Here is a 16586-nt window from a genome sequence, read left to right as displayed (position 1 = left end):
ATCAGGCCAGCATTTGGAGGAGTCTGACAGTGATGTTCCAGTGACACAGTACATACAGCAGTTGACATCAATGCCACAGCAGAGCTACAGACATTATAGTGAAACGCTGGCCTAGTTATAATCAATATCAAAACTACAACAACCAGTACTTTTAAGCCTACTAAAGGGTACAGACAAGACAGTGGTGCAGGCTTCTTGAACCCTTGTAAAACATTTCAGGAGAGAATATTCAGTGATCATGCTCAAGTTGTATTTTTTTTCTTTTTAATTGAAATCTAAACCCCAGCTTATAAAAACATGAAAGTAGGGCAAATCAGTTTGTGGATGTTGAGAGCGGCCATCCTGCTGCTTTCAGTAGGCTAAGACAGAGGTTTCAATCTTCTTATCCCGTCCAACTCAAAAAGCCTTGAGCGTCCCCATATTGGGGCCAAATCAAAATGGCATTAAGTTCCCCACTTTCAGTCCATAATGATACCTTTACTTCCACAAATTCTGTGAACAAAATCCATGATCCACTGTACCAAGGCACTTAACCTTAACATTGCCTAGTCTGAACAGTGCTCTGACAGCATCTACTATGAAGGGGTCTCAAATCATTCTGTAACTTAAGTACATGAAGCCAATATGCTGCTGCCATGTTTGGATAGTGGGTCTCATGTGCTTTGAAATGTCACTTCCTACTACCAAGATAGTTACTTTGAGGTAGGAGACAGAACCCTTATCTTTGACAGCACAGACATAGCCATGCCTGCAGATTATATCCAAGGACATGCATGCCTCTGTGACAACCATAGGACTGCAAAGCTCTTAAGCTCTTTGACAAATGTCTATCAATCAGTTGTAAAACACATTTCCATCATTATTTTATTTTACAAAGCAGCCACTTTTAGCCTCGTTGAAAAACGGCTACAACTGTTCAAATGATACCTTCTTATGTCACCGGTGAACAAACTATTTTGACAAAGAATGACAAAGAATGACAAAGAAGACAAAGAATTTAACCCCACTAGCAGAAATTATTTGCACATGGTCCTGAAATCAGAAAAGTAGTCATTGGTTTCAGTCAAGTAAAATAGGAATAAAAGACCAGACTACTGTAACATTTGACCAACTTTATTTATAACATGAGGAATGTCCGCTCTACTTCTCCCCCTGCTGCTGATCTGGCATACTCCTGATGATGTCTGAATCACCTGTGGAGAAGAGAGACATGGTTCATCAACAGTACATCACACAGCCTTTTCACAGACTGGCCCAGCCTAAGGACAGCCACAAATTGGACTCCCATTGCAAAGTTAAATATGTTGTCACCAACAGGGCAACTATTGTAGATTTTAGCTGAGTGCTTTGATTGGTAATATTCCAGCAAATCACTAGTCCAGATATAACTTTTTTTTTTTTTTTTTACAGTTGCAAGATCAACAAACAGGGGTGATGGTGACTGGTATAAAATACAGCCACTCAAATTAAAAATCTGGCAAATTTGATACTAAAAGACTCAAAGCACTTGCTCCCATTCTGTATCATTGTTGTGCCCTCTCTGAAACTCTCCTACACTGCAGTAACTTAGTTTTTACATTGTATTGATTTAGCACCAAGTGCATATAGAAAGTAGAGCAGAAGACACTTCAAGGCTACCATTTATATAATTATGCATCAAAACCTTGTGTTTAAGACTAGGAAGAAACATGCATGAGAATTGGGGTTGCAGCATTTCCTTTTGAGCAAATGAAATAGGAAAACCATCATACTAACCAGGGTCAATGATGGCCAGTGTGCACACCCTGAAGTATTTGCCGCAGGCTGTGCCAAGCTCAATGTTGTTGCCACTGTAGTGGTGGACACCAGTCTTGGCCAACATGGCGTAGTACTCAATCTCAGATTTCCTGGAAGAGAGCAGGTTTGGTGAAAACAAGCAAGTTGTAGTCAAAAAGTTAATTTTAATCAATGATATGTATACACTTAACTAGTGGTTCTCGGGGACCCCTACCCTGCATGTTTAGCTGCTTAGCTCAAACTTAAAGAAAACCTTAGATAAATGGGTTGTAAGCTGAATCTCCCAACCTTCTAACGCCTACAAACTATGCATGAAGGACCTATCCAGAATGGTGTTTTGAGCATTACTAGATCGTAGTTTGGAAACCTGCTTGAAAAGCGCATTGGTTTAGTTAGTACAACTAAGCAGCTGCCAACATGTTTGCCTGCAATCCTTTGAACTATAACGTGTATTAATGGTGGTGTGGTTTAAGGCCCCGTTACCTTAGAGCAGGGCAGTTGTTGGCCAGGATGACCAGCTTCGCTTTGCCCTGGCGGATCATTTTCTGGGACTGTTTGTATCCCAAGACGTACTTCCCACTTTTCATCACCAACTGGAGACGGGAGTTGATGGACTCAAGGGACTTTTTCTGTGAAACAAACATGTAAATGTTAACTTGCGAGCCAGTAGTTTCTTCGAATATGAAATATAGAAATATTAGAGACATTTAAAAGTTAATTGCAGTTTAAGCTTACTCATCAGTTCCTTTCAAAGTAGCACTACAGCTAGTTGTTCTACATTAGCTATATTGCTCTACACAGTCTAGCCATTGCTCTACACTAGCTAATACCACTACACAATGACATTCGTGAATTAATATACCCTATATTAATTATATTTTAGTCCGCTGGCGTTAATGGTTAATTTATCAAATTGCTAGACAATTACTGTTTAGTGCCTGGCTCGCTAGCTGGAAAAGGAACCAACATTACTCTGATTTAACTAGGCTAGCTAGTAGCATGCCGATTGCTAACAAGCTAGTCTGTCAACTTGATACTGCGAACCGATGCCAATACGAACACACTGCTAAAACAGTTTACAAGAATACGGGGTAAATTAAGCAGTAGAAAGGTAGGCCAATCGTGGGATTATAATGTTAAGAAAATGTGTCGCTACAAGCCATTTGAACGTTAGCTAGGTACTAGGCCCAAACAGCAACATGTCATGATTACACGTGAACTGAGCCTCAAGTCTACCAGCACAAGCATGTGTTCGACGAGGGCGGACAGCTCACCGTTTTCTTTGCGGCCACCATTGTTGCTGTTTAGTCCGATCTGGCCAACCTAAAAACAACAGAAAAGATGGGATTATCTATCGTAAATACTAATGGGCTAGGTGTGCGTTAACTAGGCCAAATATGTGGATAATTTGATACTAAAACACGGAGCCCATCTTACAGTGAAGTAACTCCAATATGGCCTCGGAGAGAAAGGAAGTCCCATCGTGCATTGCACACATAAACGGCGAGTTCTCGTGGATCCACTGCGCAGATGAACTAACCTTTAAACAACGCAACCCATCAAGACACCTTCATAGGCTAGTTCTCATGTTTTGTAAATCTAAAAACGTGCGTCAGAACAGCAATTTAACACATAAACGTACACAATTATCGCGAGATCAAGAAGTTCGAGGGGGTTCTAGGTTAGGCTTCAAGTTAAAGTGTAGTTTTACTTTTCCGACTTTTAGGCCTATTGTCTTTCCTGCCCAAATTCACGTTTTCATAATAAAGTACATAATATGCTAACAACAAACCCTACATAATTATTTTTTTGCAATTGTTATTAGCAAATAAAAACGGTAGGTCTCTGTATTTCGTGAATTAATTACCTACCTTGTATGGAAACACTACAGCGCGCGATCCCACGGCGATGTGAACTAGAGTCATGCGCAATTACGAACGAAAGAATTGATATTGCACTAATAAGCATAGGACAGTGACGATCAGTCGGCGCTACCTATAGCCTACTTTTGAGTTTACATTTTCTGAGACCGCTTGCACGTCATCAGGGCATAGGATACTTCTGTTTAGGTCTAACATAAGTTTCACACCTCTATGTTACTCAGACAGAATGGGATGTTCCTCGAGTACCCAAACTACAGCGCAGGATACAACTCGACCAAGCATTAAACCAGAGGAAAGCAATGGCGCAAGCAATACAGGTAGGTTTACTGTAAATTACTAATATGTTATCAATGTATCTGAAAAATGGTGCCACTCAAAAATAAAATATGACAGTAAAGAGTATTTAATGGTTTCAGATTTCTTTTAACACTTGAGATACTCCTGAGATATTAATTTAAATGATCGGGCGAACGGCACAACGTTTTATAACGTCTGTTTGTCGTGCACCATCCTTAGGGGTCAAATCAATTCATTTGGAAGTCGATGCATGCTATCTCGCCAACACATAACAGCTGACCTCAATCAACAGTGCGAATTAAGACAGTGGTTTCACGTTGGAAGTTAAGGAAGTCATGTTGAATACCCTGCTCTCATGGGATATACCGGTGGCATCAGGGCGATACATCTGGTTTCAACTGAGAAATTGAGAACCTTGTGTGGTTGCTTAACTTCTATGTTGTAGTAAAAAAATGTTTTAAGCTAGAAATGTGGTCCTAACATAAGTGTGTCTCTTACGGAGTTTCCTGCTGAGCTGTCTGAATTTTCCAAATTTGTGAGGACAAAACTTAGTTGGGACAGAGGAGGACAGTTTATTGGAGAGGATTGCATTGTATACTTGACTTAACATGTGCCAGAACATGGCACATAATAAAGTGCCAGAACATACAGGAATCTCAAATGCTGAAAAAATTTTAAGTAACACATTAAGATAGTTCAATCGTGTACCTATTAATAGGCATGACACCATATACAGGCATGAGCAGAAGCCAACAACATAAGTATTGCACCCACACTAAATACTGTACTCTTATCATTTTGGGCTTAAAGAACTGGTAATCATGATAATTATTTGTTTCACTTTCTCCCACCATCACTTATTTGTCATCATATTGAATGGAGATGCCACTGTGAGGTGTGCCCAGAGCTGAGTATAAAACAATGTTTTGGAATGCAAATGTCTTGGGTCAGTGCTCCAAAATCTCATATCTCTGTGCACTTATACTGTTCTGCAAACAAGGATAAGTTAATATGTGTTATAAAGAATTCAGTGCTTCATATGATCATTTACTCGGTTCCGCTTAGATTACTTTATTACTAAGACTGACAAATCATGTCAAACCAACACTGTCAAAGGTGGCTACTACTTGAGTCTGGGGACGACACCCAAGGTGTTTCTACGGTGAAGCGTAATTCTAGCTCTAACAGCAGGTCTCAGGTAACTAGTTACAGTGTCTGAGCCCTTGTTGTTCAGTTTGTTGAAGCTTGACTTCAGGCCCCAAAAATATCATTCCTGTTACCTGAGATTGAAAGTACAGCAGTTATTGTGAGGCATCGTTCACTAGTTTCATGTTTACGTAACTATGTCTTGCATACAATCAGAATTCTCCTTTTGTCAGCAGTATAACTTTGACCAAGTCCAGATGTTTATGGACTATACTAACGCAGTAGGGTATTTCATTTACGTAACACCCAGCATCTTGGATCATGTATTCTATTTATACGTTGCAGGCACAGCCAATGAGAATAAAACCGTGGCTGAAGACAGTGAGACCCTTCCGGACCAAACCAAACCTGAGGTCTCTCCACAGGCTGTAGTTGAACCTGCAGCACCACCTGCAGAGGGGAACACCACACCAGCTCTCGCAGCAGTGGAGGGGGCACCAGACACAGCAGCCCTTTCGCCAACGCCTGCCCCTGTAGCGGGGGTCTCAGGTGAGACAGGGCCATCCACTGAAGCCCCTGCAGCCCCCGTACAGCCAGAAAGCACCCCAGAGGCACCTGCAGCCCCCGTACAGCCAGAAAGCACCCCAGAGGCTGCAGCCCAGGATTAAGGTAGGTTACAAGGCAAACAGGAGCAGGCTCAACCAAGTTTAAATGTTGTGTCAAGAAAGGCTTGGAAATCAATAAACCCCCCTATTGACATTGATGGGAAACAGAACTGATCTCAATGCGGAGTCTAGATCAAAAGTTGTTCATTAATAATATGTGCACTTTGCTTTGCGGTTGGATAAGACTCCTGATATGTATCACTTCCTGGTTTACCAGAGGTCTATAATAATTGCCAATGACCTGAATGTGTGTAAACCTTGTCATGCATAGAAAAAAAGTTTCTGTTTGTGGTATATATGAATGATTGAGCAAGTTCATTCAGTATGGCAGTTCCCTGGCCATTAGCACACACGAGGAAACATGGAGGCAAGCACACCTAACCCAACACACAGTTAATAATAACATGTCCCTGTAGGAAAGAATACAGTTCATGTAGCTACTGGGAACCTGAGAAGCCTCATTTACTGTGTGGTGACCCAGTGAACGCAGTATCGCCCAGGTGAATTTTACCTTCCGTCTCTCTCTAGACCTCCATGTCTCGTTACCCTGCCTGTTACCAGGGGTGCATCTAACAAACAGACATGTTCTATTTTCTAATGAACACTCCGGGGCAGACATCAACTCGCAACTCCACAACAGACTTGACGCATGGATAGGTCACCTGGGCAATAGAGGGCAATAGGTTGTTGGTGGTGGCTGTTAGCTGCAGTTACTGGTGCTATTGGAGCAGTGTACTCTGTCGTAGCAGGAGGCCTCCAGGGGATTCTGTTTGTTTCTCCATGCTTCTATGTCTTATGGGCCAGCTGTGACCAATGGAACACATATAAGGGAGGGTATGTTCTTTTCTAGTCTTGGTAAATAGAAGGTGTATGTAGTGGCCTGCAAGTATGTATAATTGCTTATTATTTTCAACATCTATCTGCAAGCCAGAATTGATCACTCAACATAATTTTCACTTCTTCAGTAGACTCGACTACTGTAACGGTGTGTTCACAGGTCTCTGTAGAAAGTCAATCAGAAAGCTGCAGCTGATTCAGAATGCTGCAGCTCGAGTCCTCACTAAGACCAACAAAGTGGATCACATCACTCCACATCACATTTCAGTTTTTGTCATTGCTTTCCTTCCTTCGTGTATCCTAATGATTTTTCTTCCTTAACGTTTCAGCCTCCAGTGAGTGAAACTCAATACCAATTTATGGATGAAGAATTCAACACTGTGTGTGCGTGTTGAACTTTGAGAGGTTGGGAAATAGAGAGACAGAGATGACACACCCGACATGGTACCTGTTGCCAAGATGCAGACCTTCTGGCCACTCAGACCAGGTACTGTCAGTCCACCACTTGCCTCTATGTAAAGAGGGGTGGGGGGGATTCCAAGAGGAATCAGGCTTCGAAAGTGACATTTCTGAGTTTTCTTCACTTCCTAGTCTGTTTTTGAATTGTTGTAATTGCAATTTTTCTGCATTTAGTTGTAAATATAATTTATTTACTTAAGAGTCATTTAAAAGCTTGGCATACAATAACACATTCTGGTATGTATATTATACTGCCTCATAAGGGTGTGGGACCAATAATGAGACTTCTCATTGTAATACTTCTATCATACATCCATCAGTACATCTCTTTGTGAAAACCACAAAGCCAAAACCATATTGGATCTAATAATGTGTATATGCAGCTGACTTTGAACAATCATGTCTTTCAGATGAAGAGTATGGTGGAAATGTTTTAAGCACTTTGTATAGTTCAGTTAAATATCTTAAATAATTTTATCAATGACTTGTTTCTGATTCCTCGTTCTGTAAAAAGTGCATGTCACCGACATTTTTCTGTGATGTACCTTGTGTAAGTGTTAAAAAAAGAATAAGAAAGGGGAAATAGCTCATCTTTATGTTAATATCTTGCAAACATTACATTGCCACATTAACTAATAAATATAAATCCTATAAACCTTAATATTCAAATAGGTTCATTGGTTCGACCATTGGTTCGACCGTTTCCATGTAAAGAGGGTAATTTTACCCAAATGTATTTGACGCAGGAAGATATGTGCATCGTCATTGAATGTCTGCTTTTCAGAAGACCCAAGCAGTTTCCTTCATATGTAAACTGAGACTTTCACTAAAGTCACTTTTCCATTGAAGGGGCCTATTTGTTTACAATTTATGTGTCCCCTGACTGGTTGGTCCGGAGTCTGAGAGGGGTCCTAATACAGCGACAGCTTCTATCTCCACCAGACCCCCCTAAATGAAGAGAGAGAGAGAATAAAAGACTGTTATATGATTTTCATGTCACGTTATTACAAACCACATTTTGAGAAATGTACTGTTTAAACTGTAATTTGTTTCGAGCACTTACTCTGGGAAGAGCAACAACCTGGTAGGCTGCTCGCGCCGGGAAATCTTTGCAGAAAACTGAAAGATACAAAACACATATTACGTTTACCGAACAATAGCAAAATCCACCTTACATTTGTGAAAAAATAAATAATAATAATGCAAATGGAGACACATTTTCAACAAACGGGATAACTCAGGTGAATGTCAACCCTTAGTGGAACACTGACATTAATAGGAGATCACATGAATATATTTATTGCTGCTTCAACCAGTTGGCTGTTCATCAAGGCTTCTGTTACTTTCAAACCTACACTGTTTTTTTTGCGGTTGCTAGGCCACCTCGACCTTCCAAGCCAACTACCTAGGAATTCTAATACAGATGTTTAAAAGTCATTTTATTTAAACGTATTTCCCCTGAAATTATTTCTTTATTGTTAGGTGAACTGGGCTTTAGAGTGACTCAATTGTGTCATGTCAGTGTAAGTACTCGTTAAGTAGATATATGGAAAGTTTCCCAGACTATACCTCTGTGTGTATGTGTTTGTGTATGTGTGTGTGGATAGGGCAAGGCCAGGTTTTGAGTTTCGGCATACCTAGTGGTGTCCACTTACATTAGGGATTACATTACTTCAAGTGCTCTGGAATTCAGCAGATACGTAGTCTAGATTCTAAGGGCAATTTACCAATAGAACACAATATACTTGACAGAGATTTTACGGACAAATTCATTTTAACAAAGCTAAGATCCAGGAATGTTCCTCATTTTGAAGAAGAAAAAAAAACTATGTGCAGAGAATTGTGACTGATTGAAAAACAAATGAGCCTTGGAAGGGGGTGGATTGACATAGTGTAGGGCTCCTTCTAGTGGAGAACTTTAGAACAGCAAAGCATGGAAGATGGGCATATGGTATTAAACTATCCCGTACACTTACACTGCTTGTACATTTCATTGACATTGTTGAAGTCATTCATGTCTGCCAACAACACGGTTGTCTTGACCACTGAAAAAGAGAAAAACTGCCCGTTTTACAGTTTGTGCATTTCCTACTCCATGAGCTAATATACAATAAAACACAACATAGTGAACATATCAATATCTCACCATTGTCATAGGTACACCCTGCAGTTTTTAGGATCTCTCCCATGTTGACGAGTGCCTGTTAAAGAGAGGGATAATAATAAAGGTCACATATTTACCGCGTCTCTAAACAGGGCTTGTTTGTAGTGCTGTGAGTGTGTGGTTAAGCTAGTCAAGCCAGCACGTTGCTGCTTACCTGTTTGGCTTGGGCCTGCACACCTCCCTCCACCAGCTGACCAGAGGCAGTGTCCAATCCCAGCTGACCTGAGATGTACATGGTCCTGTCCACCACTACTGCCTGGCTGAAGAGGGGACATCATATTCCACATTCTCATGTATTGAAAACAGTTTTGTGTGGGGAGTTAGGGTTTATGAAACCTAAAGAGAGGATATTTAAATGATCTCCAAAGATATATTTTTTCTCTTAGTGTTTACGTTGGGACACATGTCATTTCATATATTGGCCTCTGTAATTCCCTTGTGGGTATGTCACATGGAGAGGAAAAAACATTTAGTTTGTCTTAAAACATGGTGAGCTTGTAGTGAGGTTTTGTTGATGAAACTTTATGAATCACATTGTGTGTGTGTGTTTGTGTGCACTTTGAACCATAACTACCACCATCTCTGTGCATGATCCCACCTCTTACAGCCTATTGGTTAAGATGGTGCTACCCCTTAAGAGCGCTATTACTCTATTGCATAATTGTGCCTACCAAGAATTGCTACAAAAATGAAATAAATTAAATCTTTATCTAAACAAGTACTTTTTATGTTTTTGGTTTATATATGGGTCAATTTAATGGTTTAATGTCTAAACAGGTTTAATGCAGTTAGCAGACATTACAAGTTGTTTAGTCTGCACACGTCTTCTAAGATTTCAAATCGTCAGAATATTTGAGAAAATTGTAAGACATGCCTACCTGTAGACTCCCTGTCGTATCGGGGCTTTTGAAGTATACGGAATATGTCGATGTAGAGAAGCCATCTCTTCTGTGAAATGAGTGAACTCGGAGAAGAACAGCGCTCCGAGGACAACCTTTGACACTAAAAACTCTCTCTGTAAACATTAACGAAGGGATATATGACTGGTCATTTTACAGTGAATATGTGCAGGAGACACCTCAGTCCATCCAGAACATTCCAAAAGCCAAAGGCTTACATAAATGACTGCTAAAGCACACATCCTTAGAAAGTATATATGTTCAAGTTATTTTATTTCCTACACATTCCAAACATAACATTTACTTAGTCCATTCAACTCAGTCCTTATATGTTGCCTGAATTGTGTAAATATATGAGGATAAATGCAACAAACTGTTACAGCAGAATATCACCTACTTTTATGTTAATAGTTACTTGTTAGACTTTAAATGGAACAATGCCACTACGGCTTGACAAGTTTGACTGATAAGATGTGTATTTAAAAATAGATTTCTGACAATTGTCAGAAAAGTGTCATTACCAAAAATAAAAAAAACAAAGCAACATAACATTTTAAATACACATAACCAAACTGCAACTCAAATCCTTTTTGAAGTGGGATCTGTCTAGAAGCTCACCAAGGTTTACTCCAAGAAGTGAACTGAGTTGTCCTACACCACCATGCCTAATTCAACCACAGTCTCTAATTAACCTTTACATTCAGAACATTCTATACATTTTAAAACCAACACATAACGGTATTAAATGATTGTCAAATGTCAGTATCAATGTATTACCGCATTTGCTTATGAACTGAGTTAAATCATTGATATTTGGTTCTTGATTTTTAGGTAATGTGGTGTATGACACGAAACGTTCGATTAATGGACAGCAATTTGAACACCGTTAAGAGTCTCTAGTTCAATCTCTGACTTCAATTGACAATATCGTCTGTTATGACATGTTTAGTATGGCCTCCGACACTGACAAAACTGAAGACAGCCAGTTCCATCTTGCTGATTTAGCTGTTAGTTAGTAAAGCTCAGCATGTAAACTACTTGGGTTGACATGCCAGATTATGTTTTATAACAAACTTAAGTATACAGAGAATAAAGCCAGAGCAATGAGAATTTTGTGAAACAGCCAACTGAAGATGATAGAAAAGTATACAAATAAAATAATATTGTTAACCGAGATTGAACTTCACGGTCCATCAAAATAAGACATGCATTAACCCTTTCCTCAATTCCCATACTTAGGTTGTAGATAGGGATCATTCAATAGTACTCAACAGCATGATTTCTCATCGAGGGTAACATACATACGTCCATTACTTTAATACTCCTCCCTTTAAGGCATTCTCTTCACGATAGTCTTTGGTTGTGGACAAACCTCCACAGCTTTTACCAAACATTGTCAAAGCTTGGTTGAGTCGTCTTTACGTCACATTTAGTCCGAGGCAAACTGCCACAGACTCGTCTACAGTACCCCTGCTGCTTATAGTTTGGTGGAATGTCTGTTACAAAACTAATATTGTCCCTTTGCTTTGTTTTCATGGAGACGTCCAAACCAGTACATTCCCGGGTCAAGACTAAGAAGACATGACTTAAAGACAAAAAACCCACAGCCCTGGAATCAAGTGAAACATACTTCATGGTGACCAGTTGACCAGAAACTAAATATAGGGACGAGAGCCCAGGCCTACAGCTATTAATAATCGGACATGATTAAGAAAGTGGAGGAATGCTATTGGACTATAATCATGGCAACCAAGTTAATGGAAGTCAAAACGGGGCTCGTCGAAGGCATCAATATGTTATTGTTTCGGGCACAACCACAAACTTGATGGCAATCATCCTCTTCTCCCCTTGCCAGCTCTCACAAGTCAGCACCATGGTCAGGAACGCGCTAGAAGAAACCGGCGAGTCTCAGAAGTTCTGCTGCCGTCGTTTCTTGGCGTCCATGGCGTCCAGGATGGGCTGTCTCTTGGCAGTGTAGCGCTGCCTCAGCTCCTCGATCTCCCGCTCCATCATGGGGTCCAGCGCGCTCAGGCGCAGCTGCAGCTCCTCAAAGTCCAGGTTCTTCAACTGCTTACACACATACATGCGGAGGGAGTGCATATTAGGGTCGTAGGCATGCGTGCGCTGAGAGAGAGAGAAAGAGAGAGAGAGAGAGAGGGAGAGGGGGAGAGAGAGAGGGGGAGACAGAGAGAGAGAGGGGGAGACAGAGAGAGAGAGGGGGAGACAGAGAGAGAGAGAGAGAGAGAGAGAGAGAGAGAGAGAGAGAGGGAGAGGGGGAGAGAGAGAGGGGGAGACAGAGAGAGAGAGGGGGAGACAGAGAGAGAGAGAGAGAGAGAGGGAGAGGGGGAGAGAGAGAGGGGGAGACAGAGAGAGAGGGGGGGAGACAGAGAGAGAGAGGGGGGGAGAGAGAGAGAGAGAGGGGGAGACAGAGAGAGAGAGGGGGAGACAGAGAGAGAGAGGGGGAGACAGAGAGAGAGAGGGGGAGACAGAGAGAGACAGAGAGAGAGATTTGGTAACTCACAAAGTCAAAGTCTCCATCCTGTGGGACCTTCCAGTTGTCTGGGAAAACGTTTTTGGCTATGTGGTAGGGCTCCTGGGGCTGATTGTGGTTGTAGTTCTCCCTCTCCTGGGCCTTGTTTGAGTCCTGCTTGTCAAAGTAGTCCATGAAGGACGGGCGTAGCGGCTGCTGGGGTGTGGTGTGTCCTGGAAAGACAGGGTGGGGAGACATTGGAACAACATTAACCAAATAGCCTTGTGAGGGGTATCATGTGAAGCTATAGGAACTGAGTGAAAACACAACATGATGGGATTTGTCTGGATGTGTATAAGAACATTGTCCAAACGTCTGTTGGGGAAAAAATCCGAGACAAAACCTGATTTCATGTTATAAAGCGTCTGTTAATGATGTGTCAATGTACGTTTACCTTTATTCACTTTGCAGGCACTTTTATCCAAAGAGACAGTCTGTATTGATACCCGGCATTGTACAACACGTTAAGTTCAAGGTCAAAGTAGCCACGTAACGTGGCTGAAGGTTAAGAGGAGGCCAGATGTTAACACAGCGAGACGCTCCCACTCACTCCTCATGGAGCCTTCGTCTTCATCCTCCTCCTCGTCGTCGCTGTTGATGACCATGGTGCCCAGGTCCGCCTCCAGCATGGTGCTGCCGTGCTCGATCATGGTCTGGGCCCCGTCACTCATGGTGCTGGTGGCGCGCATGGTGCCCGCCCCCTCGGAGCCCGACTTCACCATGGTGTGGGAGTCCACCTCCGTTTCCTCCTCCTGCAAACACGGACGCCCGGGGCTTGTCAAAGGGAAGGAGACCGTCCGGTACACGTCACGTTCACGTTTCCAAACCCACTAAAGGAGACAGCTGAGGGTCTCCCATGTACCGTCCACAGACACGAGAGGCCACGCCTATTGCCTTTTTTGACGTTGTCGACGGAAGCGAGGGAACTTAAACATGTCACACTTTCAGATGATCAACAAACTAGCAGTGTTAACCGCACAAACTATTCGTATGCAAATAACAGGCTCCACCCATATAGAGTGAAAAAGCCAGAGCAGCGATTAACATGGCATCGCGCCGGTCAAAAGATAAACACTGTTGTTTCCGTGTACAGATACAAGGGGAGGTGGGTGAGGTGTCAGAGAAGAGGCCCGCGCCACGTACGGAGTTCTCCTCCTCCTCCTCCAGCTCTCTCTGCTGCTCCTGCTGTTTCTTGGCCTTCACCTCCATGGCCTCCAAGATCAAGTCCCTCAGGATGGTCACCGGCTTGGCGTTGGTGATGAACGGGTGCTGGGCGGGCGGGACGGCAACAGAGGTGTGGTCAGTAAACGTGTGAGTGTGTGCTACGTGTGTGTGTGTGATAGAGGGTTTACGTGCTAGGGAGTTTGTGCGTCCCGTACTTGTAAGAGCTGCGTGGCAGTGGCTCTCTGCTCGGGGTTCTTCACCAGACACTTCTTGACAAAATCGGTGAATTCGTCCGTCCACAGCTCAGGCTTCCGGAAGGTGGGAGGGGGGTTGGTGGGGATCATGAAGATAGCCTGAGAAGAAGAATGCGGGGGGGGGGGGGGGGGGGGGGGGGGGGGGGGGGGGGGGGGGGGGGGGGGGAAACACAATGAGACCTACATAAAAACAGACAGCAGAACTGAACTCAACTTAAAACTGAATTCATAGCTATGAGCATGTCGTCTAATGCCACGTAACTTAAACCCAAACGTCCAATAATTGTTCACAAGAGCATTAGTAGCGGCCTACCCATCTGGCTCACCCTAGGCTCTACTAAGGTGATTCAGTGTCCACTGTCCACTCCCACCCCCCCCCCCCCCGCCCCTCCTCACCCTCATGGGGTGGATGTCTGCGTAGGGCGGCTTGCCCTCCGCCATCTCTATGGAGGTGATCCCCAGGGACCAGATGTCAGCCACGCAGTTGTAGCCGATCTCCTGGATCACCTCGGGGGCCATCCAGAAGGGCGTGCCGATCACCGTGTTCCTCTTGGCCATGGTGTCCTTTACCCCGAGGGGAAACACCAAAACACACACACCGTCACCATCACGGACCCACAGACCTGCCGGTGTTCAAGCACGCCGAGCGAAAAGCGCCGTGTACCGTTAGCTGCCCGGCCACCCCGAAGTCGGCCAGCTTGGCGTGGCCCTCCGTGTTGAGGAGGATGTTGCCAGCCTTGATGTCTCTGTGGATCTTCCTCATGAAGTGGAGGTACTCCAAACCCTTGAGGGTGGACTTGAGGATGGTCGCTATCTCGTCCTCGGTCAGCTGCTCGACACAGGGTGAACGAGGGGAAAGGAGGGAATACTACTGTTCAAGACGCCGGTCCATTCATCCAATAGGAATCAATGTCATTGGCGTTGTTACACGTCTAAATACGCACAATCTTCCTGTATGAGGTCCTATTTTCATTTACTGTTTTCATTCCTTGCACCCATTTCCTATCATGTAGAAGCCTACCGTTTTATTGCGCAGCCTGATGATGTCAGAGACGGAGCCAGCTCCACAGTATTCCATGACAATCCACAGGTCAGTGTTCTTAAAGTAACTGCCATAGTACTTCACCACATAGGGACTGGACCACCACAGCATAAAAAAATATATAGATGTTATTTATCAGTGTGCCAACAGTGTCTAGTTTATATTGGTATTCGTCTTGGATTGATATGTGTTGGTGGAGTTGTTGTTCCATACTAGCATAAGTAATGGTCAACTTTGAATACTATATCATGCCGCAAACACACTGTCAACTACGGTGCCACTCGCATTAAGCGACTCCCACCACCCCCATCTGTAAAGTCTCCCTCTCTCACTACAACACCTTCATGCTCCCCCTCTTAGCCCTGTCGTCTTCACCCATCCATACCTGTCACACTGTTGCATGATGGAGATCTCCTTGATGATTTCCTGCAGGTCAGACTCCACAGGCACTTGCTTGATGGCCACCACTTGCCCTGACTCCTTATGGATGGCTTTAAACACACTGCCATAGGAGCTAGAAAACAATGACGCAAAATACAAATCTTTGTATATAGACGTTCTCACCTGATGGTCACTATCCATTTGCCTCTGGGACTTCAAAATGACTTATTTTATTGATTTATTGTGTATAAACTCTTGTAAAACCATAATACAAATTCAAATTCCACAGTAAAGGAAGAAAATTATTACCCTTCTCCAAGTTTTTCCAGAACATCAAAAACTTCTTCTGGCTGTTTTGTTAAACTGTCTTCACTCAGTTTTTTCAGCTTACTGTGAAACAGCAGATACAAAAGTTAGTGCCTATGAGTATATTCCTATTATATTTATTCATTTTCACTAACTTCTTCATTAAGCTATCAACTGTAGTCAAAAACTTTCGGACAGACCGCCCACAGAGCCTCTCCAATACAATCTGGCTACAGCAAAAGTGGCAATTATCTACTGTACCACAGTGTTGTGATTAGCCAACCATTACAGTTATGGCTAGCTAATCAGTTTAGTGTCTGTAATTGCAAGAGTGCTATAGTTTGGTAACTTGCATTTATCTAGAGGGGTCGGGTTTGCTCAGAGAACTATAATCCCCATTATAGCTAGCTAGCTTGTTATAAATTTGAATTAATAAATCGTTGCTTCACAGAGAAGTTGAAAATTAGTGCCGCGATCTAAGTCAAGCTTAGCTAGCTAGCAACTGTACTAACCTATGTGACTCTTTGAATCGAATAACAACCACGCACCTTTTGGGGGCTGTGGGCTCCATGGTTTGGAACGTCGGGATAACTGTTTGGGGTTCACAAACGTTGGTATATGACTAATTCAACCAAACCGTTAGATAGTAATTACAGTATTAACATTGTCGGCCCTCTCTTGTCGTTGTTTTCAAAAACTCAACACTCAGCTGGATTTTCGTTTATCGGGCTTGCGCGATGGGAATTTTGTATGCAGCCAACTTTGGAATACCAGCAGCGCCCT

General features: G+C 42.9%; 4 protein-coding genes across 7 annotated transcripts; 1 reads left to right on the top strand and 3 right to left on the bottom strand.

Annotated features, from left to right (window-relative positions):
* Nucleotides 1-1097: 1097 nt before the first annotated feature.
* On the bottom strand, nucleotides 1098-3276 carry rpl30 (ribosomal protein L30). Its single transcript, XM_047050690.1, has 5 exons — nucleotides 3214-3276; nucleotides 3051-3099; nucleotides 2260-2405; nucleotides 1756-1886; nucleotides 1098-1193 (listed from the first exon to the last, which is right to left on the bottom strand). Exons 2-5 carry the CDS (start codon nucleotides 3069-3071, stop codon nucleotides 1141-1143), a joined length of 351 nt encoding a protein of 116 aa, XP_046906646.1. The 5' UTR covers nucleotides 3072-3099; nucleotides 3214-3276; the 3' UTR covers nucleotides 1098-1140.
* A 90-nt stretch (nucleotides 3277-3366) lies between these two features.
* Nucleotides 3367-7399, top strand: si:dkey-284p5.3 (uncharacterized protein LOC557830 homolog). 2 transcript variants are annotated; one of them, XR_006958605.1, is made up of 4 exons: nucleotides 3367-3613; nucleotides 3881-3976; nucleotides 5448-5771; nucleotides 6934-7399. XR_006958605.1 is itself a non-coding variant. In XM_047050689.1 (3 exons), the coding sequence occupies exons 1-2, from the start codon at nucleotides 3886-3888 to the stop codon at nucleotides 5768-5770; spliced, it is 414 nt and encodes a 137-aa protein (XP_046906645.1). In that variant the 5' UTR covers nucleotides 3649-3885; the 3' UTR covers nucleotide 5771; nucleotides 6934-7399. The 2 variants fall into 2 exon arrangements, 1 of the variants encoding a protein (XP_046906645.1); XM_047050689.1 differs by lacking the exon at nucleotides 3367-3613 and having other exon boundaries at nucleotides 3649-3976.
* Nucleotides 7400-7636: 237 nt separating this feature from the next.
* On the bottom strand, nucleotides 7637-10240 carry LOC124488152 (2-iminobutanoate/2-iminopropanoate deaminase-like). Of its 2 annotated transcripts, none has more exons than XM_047050687.1 (6): nucleotides 10106-10240; nucleotides 9382-9487; nucleotides 9210-9264; nucleotides 9040-9108; nucleotides 8127-8182; nucleotides 7637-8011 (listed from the first exon to the last, which is right to left on the bottom strand). In XM_047050687.1, exons 1-6 carry the CDS (start codon nucleotides 10168-10170, stop codon nucleotides 7925-7927), a joined length of 438 nt encoding a protein of 145 aa, XP_046906643.1. In that variant the 5' UTR covers nucleotides 10171-10240; the 3' UTR covers nucleotides 7637-7924. The 2 variants fall into 2 exon arrangements, with proteins under 2 accessions (XP_046906643.1, XP_046906644.1); XM_047050688.1 differs by having other exon boundaries at nucleotides 8127-8185; nucleotides 9044-9108; nucleotides 10106-10229.
* A 140-nt stretch (nucleotides 10241-10380) lies between these two features.
* Nucleotides 10381-16555, bottom strand: stk3 (serine/threonine kinase 3 (STE20 homolog, yeast)). 2 transcript variants are annotated; one of them, XM_047050670.1, is made up of 11 exons: nucleotides 16352-16555; nucleotides 15807-15887; nucleotides 15502-15630; nucleotides 15096-15210; nucleotides 14739-14903; nucleotides 14471-14638; nucleotides 14036-14173; nucleotides 13800-13925; nucleotides 13207-13408; nucleotides 12648-12829; nucleotides 10381-12196 (listed from the first exon to the last, which is right to left on the bottom strand). In XM_047050670.1, exons 1-11 carry the CDS (start codon nucleotides 16372-16374, stop codon nucleotides 12035-12037), a joined length of 1491 nt encoding a protein of 496 aa, XP_046906626.1. In that variant the 5' UTR covers nucleotides 16375-16555; the 3' UTR covers nucleotides 10381-12034. The 2 variants fall into 2 exon arrangements, with proteins under 2 accessions (XP_046906626.1, XP_046906627.1); XM_047050671.1 differs by having other exon boundaries at nucleotides 10381-12193; nucleotides 16352-16554.
* Between the last annotated feature and the right edge of the window lie 31 nt (nucleotides 16556-16586).

Source organism: Hypomesus transpacificus, unplaced genomic scaffold (assembly GCF_021917145.1).
Source record: "Hypomesus transpacificus isolate Combined female unplaced genomic scaffold, fHypTra1 scaffold_124, whole genome shotgun sequence".
Lineage (NCBI taxonomy): Eukaryota > Metazoa > Chordata > Actinopteri > Osmeriformes > Osmeridae > Hypomesus > Hypomesus transpacificus.
The sequence above is the reverse complement of the archived record's forward strand: the minus strand, read 5'-3'. Positions and strand labels throughout refer to the sequence as shown.